The sequence below is a fragment of the Rousettus aegyptiacus genome, unplaced genomic scaffold (assembly GCF_014176215.1).
Source record: "Rousettus aegyptiacus isolate mRouAeg1 unplaced genomic scaffold, mRouAeg1.p scaffold_m13_p_14, whole genome shotgun sequence".
In the NCBI taxonomy this organism is placed as follows: domain Eukaryota; kingdom Metazoa; phylum Chordata; class Mammalia; order Chiroptera; family Pteropodidae; genus Rousettus; species Rousettus aegyptiacus.
The window spans coordinates 51,521,486-51,540,707 of NW_023416289.1; the positions used below are offsets into that span (position 1 = coordinate 51,521,486).

General features: G+C 53.8%; 2 protein-coding genes across 6 annotated transcripts; one reads left to right on the forward strand and one right to left on the reverse strand.

The window, feature by feature from the left end:
* Positions 1-963: 963 nt before the first annotated feature.
* Positions 964-4,308, reverse strand: HDDC3 (HD domain containing 3). 4 transcript variants are annotated; one of them, XM_016151558.2, is made up of 4 exons: positions 3,929-4,306; positions 3,576-3,631; positions 3,228-3,468; positions 964-3,083 (listed from the first exon to the last, which is right to left on the reverse strand). In XM_016151558.2, exons 1-4 carry the CDS (start codon positions 4,038-4,040, stop codon positions 2,872-2,874), a joined length of 621 nt encoding a protein of 206 aa, XP_016007044.1. In that variant the 5' UTR covers positions 4,041-4,306; the 3' UTR covers positions 964-2,871. The 4 variants fall into 4 exon arrangements, with proteins under 4 accessions (XP_016007044.1, XP_016007047.1, XP_016007046.1 ...); XM_016151561.2 differs by having other exon boundaries at positions 964-2,925; positions 3,172-3,468; positions 3,929-4,305; XM_016151560.2 differs by having other exon boundaries at positions 964-2,925; positions 3,929-4,096.
* A 2,269-nt stretch (positions 4,309-6,577) lies between these two features.
* Positions 6,578-19,197, forward strand: UNC45A (unc-45 myosin chaperone A). Of its 2 annotated transcripts, none has more exons than XM_016151532.2 (20): positions 6,578-6,740; positions 6,946-7,107; positions 7,338-7,374; positions 7,664-7,839; positions 9,573-9,665; positions 10,165-10,332; positions 11,567-11,735; positions 12,033-12,203; positions 12,919-13,090; positions 13,680-13,980; positions 14,785-14,879; positions 15,127-15,268; positions 15,601-15,741; positions 15,939-16,066; positions 16,244-16,310; positions 16,737-16,850; positions 17,072-17,187; positions 17,992-18,109; positions 18,215-18,370; positions 18,514-19,197. In XM_016151532.2, exons 1-20 carry the CDS (start codon positions 6,690-6,692, stop codon positions 18,769-18,771), a joined length of 2,835 nt encoding a protein of 944 aa, XP_016007018.2. In that variant the 5' UTR covers positions 6,578-6,689; the 3' UTR covers positions 18,772-19,197. The 2 variants fall into 2 exon arrangements, with proteins under 2 accessions (XP_016007018.2, XP_036087810.1); XM_036231917.1 differs by having other exon boundaries at positions 6,656-6,740; positions 7,522-7,839.
* The last annotated feature ends 25 nt before the right edge of the window (positions 19,198-19,222 follow it).

Here is a 19,222-nt window from a genome sequence, read left to right on the forward strand (position 1 = left end):
TTTCTGCACCTCTCAATCCACCTGGAACCATTCCATTTTCATGAAGAAGGGAGGGCCGTATGGCCCGTTGGAATGACGAAGAGAAAGGCAGCTTCAAACTAAGAATTGGGTCCTCCTGCGCAGGGTGAGCCAGGCCCACACAGCGCTCTGATTTGGGTTGGGTAGTGGGTATGACCTTTAACACGTGGAGAGTGACATCTTTAACCTGAACTTGATCTGCTTCCCACACTGTCACTGTGGTTAGCCGATGACACTCGGACACTCATAGAGGAGGGAAATCACAGACTGGGATAAAGCTTACCACCAAAACAGAGATATCTGAACATCTTTGTTTTTCCCAAACAAAAATGTGTACCACGAACAAACACTTGAAGGGGCAATTCTCATGGTTGGACTTGTCTTAATTCTCACTGGAAGGACCAGATCCTTCACAACAAACCTCAATTTTACTTGAGAGTCAGTGAGAATTCAGTTGCCAAGTGGGTCTGCAAAGCGCCTCCATCCATTCTGGCTCCTGACTTTGGACCTCCCTAGTTGAGAATAAACATAAACTGGAAGTGAACTCTACATAATTAGGTAGTCTAAGATTGGAAAGATTGGGGATGAGATCTTCTTGGCATTTGGAATGTGACAGAGTTGAAGATTTAAGATAGCATTGGGTGTGGAAGCCTTGAGAAACTCTAAAGATAGGTTTCCCTTTCGGAATGCACAGGAGCTTGGAGCTTGCACTCAAACTAGAGGAGTAAGCACAGCTATATTGCTGCTCCCTCAACTCCTGATGCCTAAGAATGCTAAATGAAGTATTTAAATGTTAAAGCATTCTAAGTCTAGGCCAGAAGCAAAACTTTTGCTTCCTAGCCCAGCAAAAGACAAAGTGAGCATACATGTAAACTGTGAGGTACCCTATTATCACAGACTTAAAGTAGTAATGTATTAATATTAATGATGGTTATAGTTGGTTAAATAGAATGTCTTTGTCTAAATACTAAAGTCTTTAAAGGTACTAGGGCATCAGGCCAGTAAGTTAATCCCAAGTGGTTCAAGGAAAAAAAAGTTACCTATCCTATATTTCCAGTTTCTCTATAAGTTTCTGATTCTTTGAAAAACTTTTGAATTTAAAAAATGCCTATTTTCTCTGTCGGCTCCTATCAAATGGGTTGTCCAAGGAGGCCTCAGATTTATAATCCAAATCCACTAGCCACTTCAGACCTGATCTTTACTATGTCCAGTGTTAGTGACCTCAGTCGTGCTCACTCTGGTTAGAAGCCCAGCATCAGGGTTCTGATTCTGTCACTATTCCATCTGTTTGATCATTAAGAAACCTTCTCACTAATCCAAGCTTCTTATTTCTTCTCTATAGAACGAGAATAATCTCCACCCTGCCCATCTCATCTGGTTATTATAATTATAAAGAACAGATGACATAACACGTGAGGTTTGTAAAACGTCAAGCACCTTGTGACAGTCATTCCAAAGGTACAGAAGGGGTTAATGTTTGTTAAATGTCCTGAAATTAAGTTTCAAACCACTTAAAAACTGCAGATTGACTTTTAAGACTTTGGTCAATATTGTTTTTAAAAGTGTAAGGAAAAAAAAGTATTTTTAAAAATCCTGTAATCCCACCCCCAGAAAAACTAATTTTTAAAAAAATGAAAACCAAAATTCTCCAAAACGTTACATACTGTGGCCTACCTTAAGAGGATTAGAATGAGCTTTTGAACTTTATCCGTTTATCTGGAACTGTCCTGAAATTTGTTTTCCTTTCAAGTCATCTGTTGCCCTTCGCCTTTTTTCGTTTTTTTTTTTTTTTTTTTTTTTTTTGCAGAAACTACATTGGGGCCTTCTTTGGGTGAATAACTAGCGTAGTCCAGAACGAAGTGGCTTTGAACTCACAATTTCCTCCTCCCCAAATGTGCCCTTTTAAGGGGGCTAATGAGCCTCAGTGGCTGAGAAGAGACCACAAAACCACCACCCAGTGACCCTACAGCAGACGCCAAGCAAACCTCCGTTCTTCTCCCAGACCCCGCCCACGGAGCCACTTCCGGAAGCACCCGGAAGTCCCTGTCGCTTAGCAACCAAACGCAACCGAAGGAAACAGCAAGATGATGCGGCTGAGACCTGGGGTCGGTTGCGACCTGGAGTGTAAGGGACCCGCAGTACCTCACCGGCACTGTCACGTTGTTCCTGGGTGTATCCCGTGGTCGGCAGGAGCTGCCAGTAGGCCAGCAGCACTTTCCAATACATCTGTCAACCAGTCCACCTTTCTTAACCAGGAAGACTACTACCATTTTTTTGAGCACCTATGTGTCAGGTTCTATTAGGCACGGCAGGTAATTAACCCTGAGAATCAAACACCCTTTCTCACTGATAAGGAAGCCAGGCTCAGAGGGGCTGAGGTCCTCAACCCTGAGGGGCCCGTTTCAGGAGGCAGGGCAGGTATCCCACCTACCAGTTCCCCACTCCAGAGGCTGGAGGAGTGACGGACAGCAATTTAAACCTTTACCTACCATGCTTTATTTTCCATGACATCTATGAACTAATGTTTATACAAGTCCCTGAGGGGCCAGAGATGCCACCATACAAAATAACAGACCCAAGGCCTGAAGGGCAGTGAACGCATTAGAAGTGGATGGGGCACATCAGACTCCCACAGCTGGGGCTCAGCTGAGTTGGCAGGAGACCTTCAGAGTGAGAAAAGACGAGTGGTTTTTGGCTAGTGGGCTGAGCGAACCAGGGGGAAGCTCCGGAGGCACGAAAAGGCTGGAGTCTGCCACCTGAGGGCGCCCAGCACGGCTCAGAGGGTCAGCCCCCGCTCCTTGAACAGCTGCGTTAGAGCCTCTTCCAGCTGCTGGTTTGTTCCTTGAAGCCCCTTCACCACCTGCGCAGCCCACTCGAAGTATTCCTGGACTCGATGTTCCGACCATCCTGCATGTGAATGGACAGAAAACTGCTCATGGGACGTCCAGGACAGCGCTGGATTTTGCCCACTTTCTGGGCGGCCTGGAGCAGGGCCATGAGATGACTTCTCGATGGTATGATTTGTCCTGAAAGCTTCCCTTTGACCCAGCTACAGCATTTCTGTCTTGTGAAAGCAGATCACAGTAGTCTAGTAGGATTTGTTTAGGGAATTAACCAGAATGCCCTGGCTTTTTTTCAGGAGAACAGACCAACCTGTGCCTCCAAAAGGTGGCCCCTTCCCTTTCCTTCAGAGCCGACGGGGAGCCTACCCTCTGGGGTGCAGCGCTTCAGGTCCCTCAGGTTGTGCAGCTTGTCTGCCAGCTTCACCAGTTTAGCCCCTGGGCTGCTGTGCGGCGCCTGCTCGACCTGCAGTCGCTTTCTCTCCAACTTCGGCAAAGTCTTGTCATCTGTCACCTCCTCCACCAGACCCCGCACTTGGGCCCCAAAGTGCAGCTCCACCTCATCCAGAGTAGTGTCTGTGTCCTCCACCGTGTCGTGGAGCAGAGCTGCCTGGGATTAGGCGTCCAATCAGCGCTATGACACCAGCCAAAGGCTGCCCACAGCTGAACGGGCCCCTGACCCCCAGCCCAGCCTCCTGGCGGCGGAGGAGGAGTTACCTGTAACACCGCGATGTCGGTGATCCCCGCCTCATGGGTCAGGATCCGAGCCACACCTGACGGGGCAAAGCAGGAAGTCAGACCGGAGGAGGACCCAGGGCGGCGTGTTGTGGATTTTGTAGAGCCGGTTGTGGCCCTTCACTAGCCGGGTGGCTTTGGGCAAGTCCTTTACTCTCTTTGGGTGTCAACCGTACACAGGAAACAGTTATGCCCGCCGCCCCGGGTTGTTGTGAGGCTTAAACACCAACAGTGCCTAGCACAGGCTTGTTAGAGAGTAGGTGCTCAATGAGGTGCACACCCTCCGAGTTCCCTTCCCGGTCCCATTCCCCAGACGCCGCTGCGTTTGCGCGCACCGATGGGGTGGTTTATGTAGGGGGTCCCTTCGGGGTCCTTCCTCCGCTGCCCTCGGTGCTTGCGAGCCGCGAAGTCGGCAGCTTCTAGCAGCTGCGCCGCCTCGGAGCCCATCGTGAAGGTGGGACGGCGGGCTGCAGTTACAACAGCTCAGGGAGCCCCAGAAGCCCTGCCGGAGCGGCCACAGCGCCTCCTGGTGCTGCGGAGGCCTAGGGGTTTGTGTAGTCTGGTGCAAATGGGTTCCTCTTGGAGCCGTCACCCCAGAGGGATCTGCCCTCAACATCTCAGCCCCTGGTTCAGTGCTCTCTGCTGGCGGCGCTGGAAGAATATGGCTTGGCTCTCTGAGTGTCCACAGTCTAGGAGAAGGAGGAAGACAGAAATAAGACAGTGGCCTCACAGTGTGCTGAGTAAAGGGTAGGCAAGCACAGGAGATTTTAACGAAGAGGAAGGGCAATTCACCTAGCCTCAAGGTTAGAGCTGGCTTCTCCCTGGAGGGACTTCTGCCCGCATGAAAACACAATCTTCAACCTGTCAGTGCTCTGAAAATTCTCAAGTACTCAAAAAAATTTCCCCTTCAGGATAGGCCTAGTTGCTATGGGCAGGGGAACCTCACTTTTGGGCCCAGAAGACCCCAGGGCCTGACCTTCTGAAAATTTAAGCTGCCCGGAGTCCCACTGAATTGCTTCAGACTTAGGCTTCCAGGCAGCCTCATGTTTCTGCAGGAAGTGTCTTCTTTATTCTCAGCTTCTGGGACAAAATTTGTATTTCTTTCTTGTTCCATAAAGGTTCCTGCTTCAGACCCTGGCACCTGCTATGGGCCTTGGGGTGATGTGTGTTGTCACTGCTGTTCTGGGAGCATGACATTGTTGGACCTCAGGCAGGCACTAGAACAGCATTTAACATTGTTTCCAGCCTTCTGGAGAAGTTCCTTGTCTTAGGGGACAGCAGCTATGAAATATGAGGAGTAAAAGGACTTGGAGACCCCAAAAGAGCTTTCTCTGTGACATGAAGTAAGTTAGTAGCTAAGTAAACTCCAATCGGACAGGTAGCTTTTGCGCTTTGGCTGGTAGGTAGGGCAGATGAGGGCTCAGGGGAAAAGCTAATGAAAGGACTCGCCCTTGTTTTTCAGCTAGTCCTGGTGGTTGCCACGACGCAGAGGTTAGGGAGGGATGCTCCAAACACTGGAACTGAGGTCTCTGGGGCCTGAAATGGAAAAATCAGAATTCCCAGGGCTTCCACGGCAGCCTGCAAGTTGAGAGTGGGTGGAGAGAAACCGATCTGGCTCTGAATGCTTGTCTGTTCTTCAGGCTAATGGTTCAGCTTCTCTCTCACCCTTCTTTCTGTCCTCTAGTCTGCTGAGTCTTTCCCCTTCAGCTCAGAAAACCTTAGGCAGCTTGGAGCCACAGTCCCCACATTTTCCAGCAGAAGACAGAAACTCAGTCCCTTCATTTCTCTCTAGAGGTCTGTGACAGAGAAGCTTAAGGTTTGTGTTACTGGTGTCTTGGGGATTGATTGTTTTTCCTTACTATCTGCAGCCATGGCTCAGAAAGAGATGTTGGGGTTCCTAGGGCGGAGGTGGTGACCTCTCATGGGCTTCCCGAAGAGGCTGTCATTGGGTCTACTGCTGCTCTTCAGCTGGATGACCCTTGCCCAGCCCACCTCTCTCTCAGGTACAGCATTCTCCTCCCCCACCCCCTTCAGGTCCCCTACTCTCTCATAAGGACATGGGCTCCTCTGGGACCCTGGTGGGGAGGAAGGGAGCCTGCCTCTGGTAACTGCTAATCCCTTTTACTTTGCCGAATGGGTTCAGTGGGTTGTGGGCAGACCATTCCTGCCTATCTCCAGCCTCCTCGCCCCTTCATTTAGCACTGGCCCAGTACCCTCACTTGTGCCAGACCACCCGGGATGCCGATGGCCGCCACTACCCTGGTTTCTTCTGTCCCCGGCTCACGGATGCTCCAGAGGAAGCCTACTGCTGCCACCTGCAGGCTGCAGGGGGCTACTGCTGCACCCGGGATGAATTCCAGGCACTACACCAGGTCAACCTGTCCTCCCTTCCGCCGCCGCCCATCCTCAGGTAAGAAGCCCGGCTCCAGAGCCAGAGGAACACTGCTCGGGAGTTCAGGACCTGGGGCTCTGTTCCTAAATTCAGGGTGGAGGCTCGCAGCTTACAGACTAGTGGAGAGACAGACCTCGAACAAAATCACGTAAATATATGATTAGAAACAGTTCTGGGAAGGAAAATTTCAGGGGGATGTGAAAGCTTCAGGGTCCCTGTGAGCTCCCTGACTTCTGCTTTTATTCAGGGAGGGGATCCGAGCTTTCTCAGAACTCTCAGGGGCTCTGTAACGTAGTGGACCAGCATCCTGATACCGTCCCCTCTCCCACAGGGGCCCGGGTCCGCTTCTAGCACTGGGCCTCTATGGCCTGCTGCTTGCGGTTCTGGTGACTGCAGATCTCGTGCACTTCTGCCGCAGTCGGAGACCCGGCAGTGGCTGGGGCCGCCGCGGGCCTTCCTTTAGGTCCTCCGCCGCACGCCCTCTGCAGGTCTCCGCGGGAATACACTAGGCGCGCCCAGGGCTTTTCTGCGCCTGCGACCAGGCCGAACGCCCCGCCCCGCCCCTCCCCCGGGCGCGTACGCCTTGGCCCGGCCCCCTCAGGTCACCGCCTCTGACGCACGACTGGGAAGGAGCAGCATTCCCCAGCCCGGACCCACCCCGCCTCAGAGACTGTGCCTGCTCTGGCCTGGACCTCCTTTCCGCGATGACTATGAGTGATCCAGGAACCCCCGAAACCCGGCCCGCCACTCTTGGGGTGCGTACCTGTTGCCCCGCGCCATTACCATTTCGCACATGTTCTGACCATTCCCTGGCCTCTTTCTCCCCTAGTCTTGGCCCTCCATGGGGTTCATCTCCAATTCCCAGGCACGCACAACATCCCCGCCCCCACCCCCGCCCCGCTCAGCTCCCCGGCTCTGCCCTTAGCCCACCTCCGAGGTTTTTATCCCTTCCCTCCACAGGCCAGCTCAGTGGAGCAGCTGCGGAAGGATGGGAACGAGCTATTCAAATGCGGAGACTACGAGGGTGCCCTGACGGCCTACACCCAGGCCTTGGATCTGGGCGTGACGCCCCAGGACCAGGCTATTCTGCACCGGAACCGGTCCGCCTGCTACCTGAAGCTGGTGAGGGAACTGGCTGCTCTTCCCCTGGCCTGCGGGGGTCCTGGTTTCCCCACCTCGCTTCTGCTTGGGCCCTGGCTGGACATTCACTTTCCAAGACCACCCTCCCCTGTCGGGTGTCATTTTGACCTTCGGTTGATGGGGGACCTGGTGACTGTGGAGAACAACCCTGATGCCCAGTTAGTGCCAGGAAAAGATGAACAGTCTCTCAGGCTCGTTTTCTATTCTTACAGGAAGATTACGACAAAGCAGAAATCGAGGCATCCAAAGGTAAGGAACATGCCCTGTGTGGAGCTGTGGGGCTTCTGTGGTGGGCAGAGATTCTGGGACCACTGCACCCTCACAGTCTCCTCCTTTTGCCCCTGAAACACATCTGCCTCCTCTTTCCTACTTCCTCGGGCATTTCCTTTTCTGCAGTTACTCTCACCTTTTCTGAGGCTGAAGTACTGATCCCCACACCTGTCCCCAACCTTCTTCTGGGCCTCAAGATCTTTCCCTACTGCTTTTGCCTGGAGACAGTGGCCTCATGGGCGCTTACAGAGCTCCCGTTTGTGCTCAGCCATTGAAAAGGACGGTGGGGATGTCAAAGCACTTTACCGGCGGAGCCAAGCCCTAGAGAAGCTGGGCCGCCTCGACCAGGCTGTCCTTGACCTGCAGAGATGTGTGAGCCTGGAGCCCAAGAACAAAGTTTTCCAGGAGGCCCTGCGCAGCATCGGGGGTCAGATTCAGGAGAAGGTATGTGAGTGACAGAGAGAGTATGGCATTGACCGGTGGTGGAGGGACACCGATAAATGGATCTGGGTGTAAACACAGTTCTGCAGAGAGGTACTGATGGTACATGTGCTTATAGAATGATGTTCAACTTTCCAAACTAGAATAACACAAGGTGCTGTTTTTTTAGTGGTCTGGCAAACATTTAAAGTTTGTACACTTTGCTGGAAGGAGGGAGGCAGACACTTAAGTGGTGGGGTTGGGGGGCTGTGGGCCCACTCATGGCTGCTGGTGGGGGTGTAAGTTGTACAGCTCTGTGGGAGGATATTTTAGCATATCTCTTAAAATTTTAAATGAGCGTATCATGTTTACTTGTCTCCCCTTACCCATGTACATAAGCAGGCATGTGTCTGTTTATTTCGTCCTCGTTTGTCTTAATGAAGAATTGGAACATGCCATATGCCAACTATAATTGAAAAATTAAAAAGTTATTTTAAAACACCCCAAAATTTGAACTTGCCTAAATGCTCAGCAACAGGGGAATGGCTAAATAAACTGGACTCCTATGTTAGTTACTTGGAATAGGTACAGCCACATGTATGGATACAGAAAGCTGACACTTGTTACATGATTAAAAAAGGGAAATATGTAATTACACACATAGTGAGATGTCATTTATGTTAAAACAATCCTCTGTGTACTCACCCAAAATAGTGCCATAGTTTTTCTGTGAGTATACCTGGGTATGTAAGTATGAAGGAAAATCATTTAAAAGATACACATTAAAATCACAGTGTGCCCCTCGGGAAAGGAATGGGATGAGGGGGCTTTTCCAGGAAGACTTTCCTTCATCCGTCAGTTTTTTAAATAAAGAGGCCATTATTTGTGTGGCACATGCATTTAAAAATTAAGATAAAAATCTAAAGACTATCATGAACTATAACTGAGCTTGAGTTAACCAGATAATTTGGTATTAGAATGCTGACACATCGGAAGCAAGTAATACGAAGGCAAATACCTTATTGAAAGGTTGAGACCTGGGAAAGCAAATTATGTTCCTCTCAGTGCCAGCTCTGTTTGATTAGCAGGGTCTGCCTAGGGCCCTGTGTTGAGAAGGATTAGGAAGCTGGTCACCTGGGCCCAGCAGGAAAATGTGCTGTGATTGATTAGTTGTGTCTGCTATGGATGCAAGAGGGGAAGGGGGGTGCAGCATACATGCTAGGCTTATGCCACCATCCATGCCCAGAAACTGGGGAGGAAAGGGCTCAAGATGATCTTGATCATTCAGATTATTTCTTAAAACTATCAAAAAGAGAATTTTCGACCTAAGGGGAGAGCTGGCAACTACCTCATGACCTGCGACTCCCTTGCACGAAGCGTAAATGCTGAGTTCAGTGCCACGGACGGTGCATCCATGCTTCCCCAACATAGACAGCGCCACTTGGAAGGCGTTGCCTTGAGGCTAACAGGATGCCTCCCCTTCCGAATGGCGCTGCCTTCAGTGTGGGTGCCACCCCTGCTGCCCAAGCAGGAAGTCACTTAGAGAGGCAAATAGCCGCAGGAAGTTCACGAAAGCTACCAGGCGAGTCTATTCCTGCCCAAGGTAGCTTGGTGCCAGCCCTAAGCACAGACATCCTGGCCGTGCCTCCCAGAGATGGGAGCCAGGCCCTGGGAGGAGAAGGAGAGAACAACGAGGGAATGTGTTGCCTCTGGTCAACAGAGGTGATTTCTTCCATACTTTTGTTGGTTTGTCATAGGTGCGATACATGTCCTCGACAGATGCCAAAGTGGAACAGATGTTTCAGATCCTATTAGACCCACAAGAGAAAGGCACTGAGAAGAAGCAGAAGGTATGGGGCCTGGACTGAGCAAGTGAGGGCTGAATTTCCAGTAGAGCTGCCGACCCATGGTGCCCTCTCTGTGCACAGAAGCCCCTGTGGGCCGGGTCTGCTTGTCACTCATCAGATTGTGCAGCTGGGCTCACAGAGCCTGGGTGGAACTCAGAGGGCCTGGGGCCTGAGTATGAGCCAAGGAGAGGGGAACCAGTGTTCACTGAGCGCCTGTTGGTCAGGCCCTGTGCCAGCAGCTGGGTTTACAGGTCCTGAGGCACAGTCCCTGCCCTTGAGGCTCTGCCAGGGACTCAGGATCCCATGTACTCTGACCATCAGCAGAGAGTAGGCTCTTCTCTCTACCTACAGAGGAAGACACTAAAGTTTAGAGAAGTAAAAGTTATGGCCAGTGTCACTCAGCTGCTAAGTGGAAACAGTGAGGACCAGAGTTCAGGGCTCCTGACCGCCCGGCCCTGTGCTATGTGTAGTGCTCATGCTATTATGTGCTTCTTTGACACAGGCTTCTCAGAACCTGGTGGTGCTGGCCCGGGAGGATGCTGGAGCTGAGAAGATCTTTCGGAACAATGGGGTCCAGCTCTTGCAACGCCTGCTTGACACGGGAGAGGCCGACCTGATGCTGGCTGCTCTGCGCACGCTAGTCGGCATTTGCTCTGAGCACCAGTCACGGGTAGGTGGGGTCTATCTAGTTCCTGCCGTGGTCCGTCCATCCACCCACCCTACCACCCTCATCTTACTCCAAAAAGAACAGCGTAAGGCAGAGTACAAAGAGATGTGTAACAAGAGAAATTAAAAATGGCTCAAAAAAGACCAACACGATTTGAGACAAACGGCCTAGGAAAGAGCAAAGCCACCCACTGACACCTGAGCACTTGGCCTGGGGAAAGGGGCTATTGAGTGTGAGCCAGGCTTTCCTTTCCTGCAGCTGCTCACGGCAGCTGGTCACCGAGATGGCTGGTCGCTGATTTCACTCTCTGCCTAGGTGGTGAAAGCAAGCCCTTTGCAGAGAGCAGGGTACCTGTCCTTCCCTGACAGTCCTTCCCTGACAGTCCTACAGGCATTTATCCAGCAGGGGGCACTCACAGTGCTTCATGTGGTCATGAAGAGCTTGACCCTGAAATGCCTCTCAGCATAGACTGTGGGTGTCCGGCGGACAGTTCTGCAAAAACAGCCCTTCCCTGGCCGGTGTTCACTGAGCACCTTGTTAGTCATGTCCGAGTGCTTGCCTGAACTGACTGGAACCAGGGAACAGGGACTTGACCATTGGTTGCTTTTAGAGGAGCCAACAATTTCTAGCTCAGTGGTGAAACTGAAAAATTCTGTAATAGCTCTTTAGGCCAAATTCAGGCTATACTTCTGGGTCTCTTAGGACTAAGTGGAAGACCCACGTGGATCCCGTCTGCCACCCTCAGCCTTCCTCCCCTACCCTGTGTGAACTGGGACAGAGCCACATGGACCTGCCGGGCTTTCCAGCTTAGAAATGGGGCGGAGAGGCTTGTGGTTCGTTCCATGCATTTCCACATCCCCAGGGCATAGACAAGTCCTCAGGGTTGGCACTGGAGAGGAACTGGGTGTCTTTGACCTGGTAGTCAGATTTGTCCAGGCTCAGGTGTCTCCTTCCTGGGGAGACATGAACCGGATTGGCCGCTCTCAGGGCCACAGGATTCTCTGATGCGAGCCGAGAAGAGGGGAGGTATTGGTGGCTTCTTCCGTAACATTTTCTTTCCAGCAGAATACTCTGGTCATTCTCCCGGTCACACCCTCGGTCATGCTACTCTGTCTTCACTTGGAGCTGCTTCCGCCAAATGTTGTTTGTCCTCTGGCCACACTCACAACCCAGGCAGGGGTCTCTGTGGGGCTGCCCTTCACCAACTGGAGGCTCTGTCCCCCTCTCGCCCACCCAGACAGTGGCGACCCTGAGCGTGCTGGGAACTCGGCGGGTCGTCTTCATCCTCGGTGTGGAAAACCAGGCTGTGTCCCTGGCTGCCTGCCACCTGCTGCAGGTGATGTTTGATGCCCTCAAGGAAGGCGTCAAGAAAGGCTTCCGAGGCAAAGAAGGCGCCATCATCGTGGGTGAGTGGCAGTAGTTCGGTGCTCTGTGGAGTGTCGCTGTCACGGAGTGGAAAGGGCTGAACCAGCCAGGCCAGGCCTTTTGAAGCCAGACTGGCAGGTGCAGATTTTTCAGGAATATGGCTTGGCAGCAGTATTTTACTCTAGATTCTTAAGCAGCCAGGGTGGAGAAGGCTGGAGCCCAGCCCAGAGCCCAAGATGCAGGTCTCCTTCCCTGTGTCTCCCTGGCCTCTTGGGGAAGTTCAAAGGTCAGACAGGGCTGGGCTACCATAGAACCCACTTATATCTTCTTGTTGCCAGATCCTGCCCGGGAGCTGAAGGTCCTCATCAGTAACCTCTTGGAGCTACTGACCGAGGTGGGGGTCTCAGGCCAAGGTCGAGACAACGCCTTGGCCCTTCTGATTAAAACAGTGCCCCGGAAGTCTCTTAAGGACCCCAACAACAGCCTCACCCTCTGGGTCATTGACCAAGGTAGGTGATAACTGTTGTAGAAAGAGACCGAGCATTTTGTTGCATTCTGCTTGGGTGGCTGGGCCTGCTTATCCCAGCAGTGGTGGCAGCCAGCCACGTGTCTACACTGAGGTGCACCCTGTGGCCTGTGCTGCACCCTTAGGGAACTCAGAGTTAGGCCCTTCGCCATGAGCGTGAGCTCACGCGTGCACGTTGAGCAGGCGGGGTGACAGGAGGCCGGATCAGCTTTCTGTATCTGAAGGCTTTTTCGGTGAGTGAGTATTGCTTTTGTACTCAGGAAAAAAATATTCAAGTTTAATATATGAATTCATACTGCTCTTTTTCCTTAAACGATAAACAAAGGAAGGTTGGCAAAAGTTCTTGTGTAAGCATATCTATTGGGTGCCTGCCTTCCTTTATTACCTCAGTAATCCTGCGAGGCATGGGTGTTATTTTCCCTTAAGTTAAGCACCTGAGGAACCTCAAGGTCATAGAGCATTCAGCCCTACTGGCCAGACCTCACTTCTGAGGTCCCTGACCCCACAGCTGCCTCTGTTGGCAGCGGGTCAGCCAAGTGACTCTCGAGGCTGCCCGAGGCTCTCTCGACTCTCGAGCCTGTCTGCGCCCTGCAGCCTGGTCCAGCGCTGACCTGCTTTCCCGGGTTCCCCAGAAACTGCTCCTCTTTGCCTGTCAGGGTTGGAACCAATGTTCTGCTTCTAAATCGGTATCTTTTTAGGTCTGAGAAAGATTCTGGAGGTGGGGGGCTCTGTGCAGGAGCCTCCTGGGGCGCTCTCGGTGACAGCGAACAGCCGCATGAGTGCCTCCATCCTCCTCAACAAGCTCTTCGATGACCTGAAGTGTGATGCCGAGAGGGAGAATTTCCACCGACTCTGTGAAAACTACATCAAGTGAGTGGGTCGGCCCGTCTCCCACCGCCAGGGGCCCCAGCAGGAGTCCTCACTCCTTGGGGAGGGAGAGCAGAGAAAGACTTCCAACAAGGGGAGCAGCCGTGCAGGGGACGAGAAGGGGCCAGAATGGTTCCAAGGCCCTCTTGTTCCAGAGTGACCTCCCAGGGACCTTCTTTCTCACATCAATTCTCTACAATGCCACAAATGCCATCAAGCACATACTGTATTTACTGAGAGCACTTTTACTGTGTCTTTTTGGACACAGCAGTGCAGCGTGACAGCCCTACCCTTAAGGAGCTTACAGCTGGGGGAAGGCTCATGAAATAAGCAGGGCAATTCTGTATTGTAAAAGTACAGGAAAAGAGAGAACAGCGGTGTGAGTGAGAGGTGGAGTGTCGTCGGGGAAGGCGCGAATGAAAGCCTAGATGAGGAGCATCCTGTCGGGGACAAGGCCCTGTCTTCCCGTTGGCAGCCTTTCTTGCCGTTCCTGCCCAAGTAGTGCAGATGCTGTCCAGGGGAGGGGCGGGGAGGGAAGGAGAGTCTCTTTATGCTGCCCTTGATGTGACAGCTGTCACCCTGTGCCCCTCAGGAGCTGGTTTGAAGATCAAGGGCTGGCTGGGAAGCTACGGGCCATCCAGACAGTGTCCTGCCTCCTGCAGGGCCCTTGTGATGCCGGCAACCGGGCCCTGGAGCTGAGTGGTGTCATGGAGACCGTGATCGCTCTGTGTGCCTCTGAGCGGGAGGAAGAGCAGCTGGTGGCTGTAGAGGCCCTGATCCATGCGGCCGGCAAGGCCAAGCGGGCCTCATTCATCACTGCCAACGGCGTCTCGCTGCTGAAGGACCTTTACAAACGCAGTGAGAAGGACAGCATCCGCATCCGGGCGCTGGTGGTGAGAGGGGTAGCCCTGGGCTGAGCAGGTAGGCCGCCGAGCCAGGATACCAGGCTGGCTGGTGTCTCAGGCAGCGGCCCCACCACCTCCTAGGAGAAAACATGGGGCGTGCAGGGCCTTGTCCAAGCCAGAGGCATGGGCCTTGGTGCCTCCTCCCACAGGGTTCTAGGTCAAGTCAGAGAGGTGAACCTTATACAGAGAGAACACTAGCCAGTCAGGCGGCATATACTGCTCGCTGGAAGCAGCAAGAGAAGCTCCAGGAGTAGGTGACGGAGGAGTTTGGAGCACACGCTGGGCCAGGCTGGTCAGAAGGGCTGTGTGGAAAGGTTGGGCCTGCAGGCGGTCTAGGAGCTGGTGTTTTGAGGTCTGGCTTTCATGAGCCTATTGCAGCCATGCACCTTGGGGAAGCTGGTCTTTCCCCTGGGGCACTGGTCTTTCCCCTGGGGCACTTAGTTTCTCCATCCTATAATAAAGGGTCTTGGCCTTAGCTACACCTGTAAAGAGTTTTTGTGTGTGTGTGTGAGGTGTGGAAAGGAGCAGCAAATTCCAGGACTGACCTGGAGGGGCTGGGACCCAGGACAGCACAGTGGCTAACATGTCAGTCCGTTAACCAGGTTCTTTGTCACATGGCCACACCAATAGCTCATTTTGCTGCAAAATGCTCTAGGCGGTAGCCTGGCAGGAGGTGTGTGGCCGCCTGAGAGCCTGGCAGAGTGCCAGGGAGGAAGCCCATGTCAGGCGTGCAGGAGTTCAGCTCTGCACCCATCCCTGGAGGCCAACAGCTGCTTCTCGCCTCTTCTCCAGGGACTGTGTAAGCTCGGCTCGGCTGGAGGGACTGACTTCAGCATGAAGCAGTTTGCTGAAGGCTCCACTCTCAAACTGGCCAAGCAGTGTCGCAAGTGAGTCATCTGGCGTTGCTGTGGCTCCCCACCTGTCATTCTGACCTCAGTAGAGGAGGCTCTGGGCAGAGAGTGGGATCTCCTCACTGCCCTGCTCTTCCCCCGGCAGGCCTTTCTGGTCCTGCCTTGTGAACTGCTTCCCTTGTGAACTTGAGGGGATGCTCAAGCCTCGCGTTTCCCCCTTGGTCCTAGTGCGCCCCTCCTCGCCTCCCATCTGACTGTTGTCCACTTCCCTGCCTGTCTCCAGGTGGCTGTGCAATGACCAGATTGACGCAGGCACTCGGCGCTGGGCAGTGGAGGGTCTGGCCTACCTCACCTTTGATGCTGACGTGAAGGAAGAGTTTGTAGAGGACGAGGCCGCCCTCAAGGCTCTATTCCAGCTCAGCCGGGTAGCTCTATGGGTTCTGCAGTCATCGGGGACACTGTCTAGTCTATCGTGGCCCCTGGGAGGGAGGTCAGGTAGCCCAGGTGGCCGCACCGTGTGGCATGGGCATACTGGCCAGCACCAGGAGTGTCAGAAAAGACCCTGTCTGGAGGAGTTGGGGAGGTCAAGTGCGTGAGCCCGCAAAGTCTGGGGCAGGCTGGGGCCTGGGGATGTTCCCAGGTTCATCCAAATGGTCTGGTCAAGGGTAGATTTGGGGGCCCAGGCCTGGGCAGCGTTGATCCCAGTGCTGCTTTGCCTCCTGGCATGACTGAGTGACAGTCCCTCTGCTCCTGGCAGTCTGAGGAAAGGTCGGTGCTCTTCGCGGTGGCCTCGGGGCTGGTGAACTGCACCAACAGCTACGACTATGAGGAGCCTGACCCCAAGATGGTGGAGCTGGCCAAGTATGCCAAGCAGCATGTGCCCGAGCAGCACCCCAAGGTAAGGGGGCTGCTTGAAGGGTTTGGGGATGTGTCTGCATCACTGGGGCCCGGCGACCCCCGGGCATACACTGCAGATGAGCCTCAAACGGGTTCCTTTCCCTTTGTTTTCATGTTCATTGATTTGTGCCATTAGGAGGGTCCCCTTTCCCTGTCCAGTCAGCGGAGGCCCCTCTGTTAAACTGCCTCCTTCCCTAGGACAAACCGAATTTTGTGCGGGCCCGGGTGAAGAAGCTGCTGGCGGCGGGCGTGGTGTCGGCCCTGACGTGCATGGTGAAGACCGAGAGCCCCGCGCTGACCAATTCCTGCAGAGAGCTGCTGTCCAGGTGAGCCTGCCTTGAGGCCGCTGCTGGAACTGCGGAGGGAGCAGGTCCTGGTGCTGCGGACCTCCCGGAGCACGGGGGCCACCGCTCGCCTGTGTTCTATTTATTCTGAGCCCAGAAGTGGAGTGCCTGCCTGCCAGAGCCCTGGGGCCACCCACCACTGTCACCTTCTCCCCGCAGGGTCTTCCTGGCTTTGGTGGAAGAGGCCGAGGACCGTGGCACTGTGGTGGCTCAGGGAGGGGGCAAGGTGAGCTGGTCTACAGACTCCTTCCTTGTGATCTATAAAACATGACTCAGTGGCTGCTACGCCTGAGATAAGCGTTAGGTGTGGAACAGAAAAGCATTGTTGGATCTTCTTGCTGAGTAAGTGATGCTGGCAGGGGCAGGCTCCTTGGAGCTCGTGGCACCTTGTGTCTGTGAAGGTCCTGAGTTGTCTTCCTTGCCCTCTATCTGCCACAGTCAACGTCGGGCCCTTAAATGGAGTTCTAGGCAGTGTTTGTGTTGCTTACCGGGAGACCTCAAAGAGGTGAAAAGGGTCTGAGCAGGGCCGTTGGCAAGCCTGGGGAGAGGGGAGGAGAAAGGCGAGGGAGGCCCAGTCAGGGCGTTGGGGCCTGACAGCTTGGGCCTTATCTTCCTGGGCACATGTTGGACACTGAAGGGCTTGTCCCTGTAGGCTCTTCTCCCGCTGGCCCTGGAAGGCACTGATGTGGGGCAGACAAAGGCAGCCCAGGCCCTCGCCAAGCTCACCATCACCTCGAACCCAGAGATGACCTTTCCTGGAGAGCGGGTGCGTGTCTTCCCCAGCCCTGGCCTCTTCTCCACCCCTTCACTGGCCACTGAGGGCTCCTGACCCAGGGCTGTGGCTCCTTCTCAGGACTGACAGGAAGTGGCAGCTTTACTAAGCCCTGGGAGGGCAGCCTCCTCTTGGGGTTGACGGCCACCTGCAGGGTCACTGGGGTTGCTGGGGGCTGGGGTGAGTGGCCCTGACAGGTGGGGTGCATATCGCAGATCTATGAGGTGGTCCGGCCCCTTGTCTCCCTGTTGCACCTCAACTGCTCAGGCCTGCAGAACTTCGAGGCGCTCATGGCTCTAACGAACCTGGCAGGGATCAGCGAGAGGCTCCGGTGAGATTCCTTGGGATGTGGGCCTGGGTAGGGGATCAGGGTTTAGATTATCCCCAGCAAAGCACTTTTCAGTTTGGAAAGTACTGTTCGGTCTTTGCTCTATTTGAGCCTCATGGTGACTTCTTTATGTTCTGGAGGAGACAGTTTCGCGAGGACAAGGCTCTGGGCGGTAACAGTGTAGGCCGTGGAGTTAGACTGCCTGGGTTCGAGTCCTGGCTTCTCTGGTTTCTGTTGTGTAACCTCGAGCAAGCTACTTAATGGTTCTGTGTCTCAGTTTCTCCCTCAATGAAATGGGATGGTTATAGTAGCCACCTCAGGGAGTCGTGATGAGGAGAATTAAATGAGAAATAGATGTAAAAATACTTAGTACGATGGCGCCTGGCTCCCAGTGATGTGCCCAATCAATGTGTATTAGATGTTATTACTAATCGTGACCTTGACTACATTACTCACTACTCAGCCTTGGTTTCCTCTCCTGCAAAGTAGTCATGACAGTCACACCCGCACCTTCACCGTGGGGCCGTGGGTCAGGGTAGGTGCTCAAATGGTAGGTGTTAGCATCGTCATCACCACCACTCTTGTCTCCTAACTGCTAGTTTAGAGCATTCTCGATGGTCCCATGCCATCTCCTAGGCCTGGCGAGAAGGCTGGAAATCACCGCTGTTCATACCTGGTGCAGGACGGTCCGTGGACATTGCTCAGAGAACTCCTCAGCCCAGGGCTGGATCATATGGGAACATGGGGGTGGTGGCAGTGGATGCGGAGGCTCTGATGGTATTGACCCTTCCAACCTTGGCTCTGCAGGCAGAAGATTGTGAAGGAGAAGGCTGTGCCCATGATTGAGGGCTACATGTTTGAGGAGCATGAGATGATCCGCCGGGCAGCCACAGAGTGCATGTGTAACTTGGCCATGAGCAAGGAGGTGAGCATTGATCCAAGCAGTCACGCGGGCGGGCATGCAGAAGTGTCTGTGCCCTGGGTGAGCTTTGCCCCAGATAACTCAGTCCACTCCCTTCTCTGACCACAGGTACAGGACCTCTTTGAAGCCGAAGGCAATGACCGCCTGAAGCTGCTGGTGCTGTACAGTGGGGAGGATGACGACTTGCTGCGGCGGGCAGCCGCTGGGGGCCTGGCCATGCTCACCTCCGTGCGGCCCTCCCTGTGTTGCCGTATCCCCCAAGTGGTCAGTGCCTCTTCTATGTTGGGGAGGGGAGGAGAGCCAGGCCCCCCAGGCATGGTGGAGGTTGGTTGGACAAGTCTCAGATGGGACCAGTGTGCCAGGGTTCAGCCTGTTGCTCAGTGATCACACTACCCTGTTTGTTGCAGACCACACACTGGCTGGAGATCCTACAGGCTCTGCTTCTGAGCTCCAACCAGGAGCTACAGCACCGGGGTGCCGTGGTGGTGTTGAACATGGTGGAGGCCTCACGAGAGATCGCCAGCACCCTGATGGAGAGTGAAGTGCTGGAGATCCTGTCAGTGCTGGCGAAGGGCAAGGAAGGCCCTGTCACTAGGGCGGCCGTGGCTTGCTTAGGAAAAGCGGTGGAATATGGGCTCATCAAACCCAACCAGGATGGACAATGAGGGGCCGTCTCATGCACACACTACCTCTTGCAACACAGGGAACAAGGACGTGCAGCTCTGGCTGGTAGGGGCTGGGATGCGGAGCACTCTGGCCTCTCCATCCAGCTGCCCTTTGATGTCCTCTGTCTTGAATCGGGCCACCGTTTATCACAGCCAGCACTGCCTCCAGCCACATGCAAAAGGGCTTTTCCTATAGTACTGTAGACAGCTGGGAATGGGGAAGGTACACCGTAACTCAGCCTGTGGGTCTGGCTTTGGAAGGGCTCATCAGGCAGCGTCTCACACACACACACACACACACACACACAGATGTGAGCATCTCTCACACACACACACACACACACACACACACACACAGATGTGAGCATCACCCACGCCTGCTAGCAGGACTGCCCCTGACTCCCTAATAAAAGTGTGTGGAACTCACATGTGTGCCCTGTCCGTGGCCTGG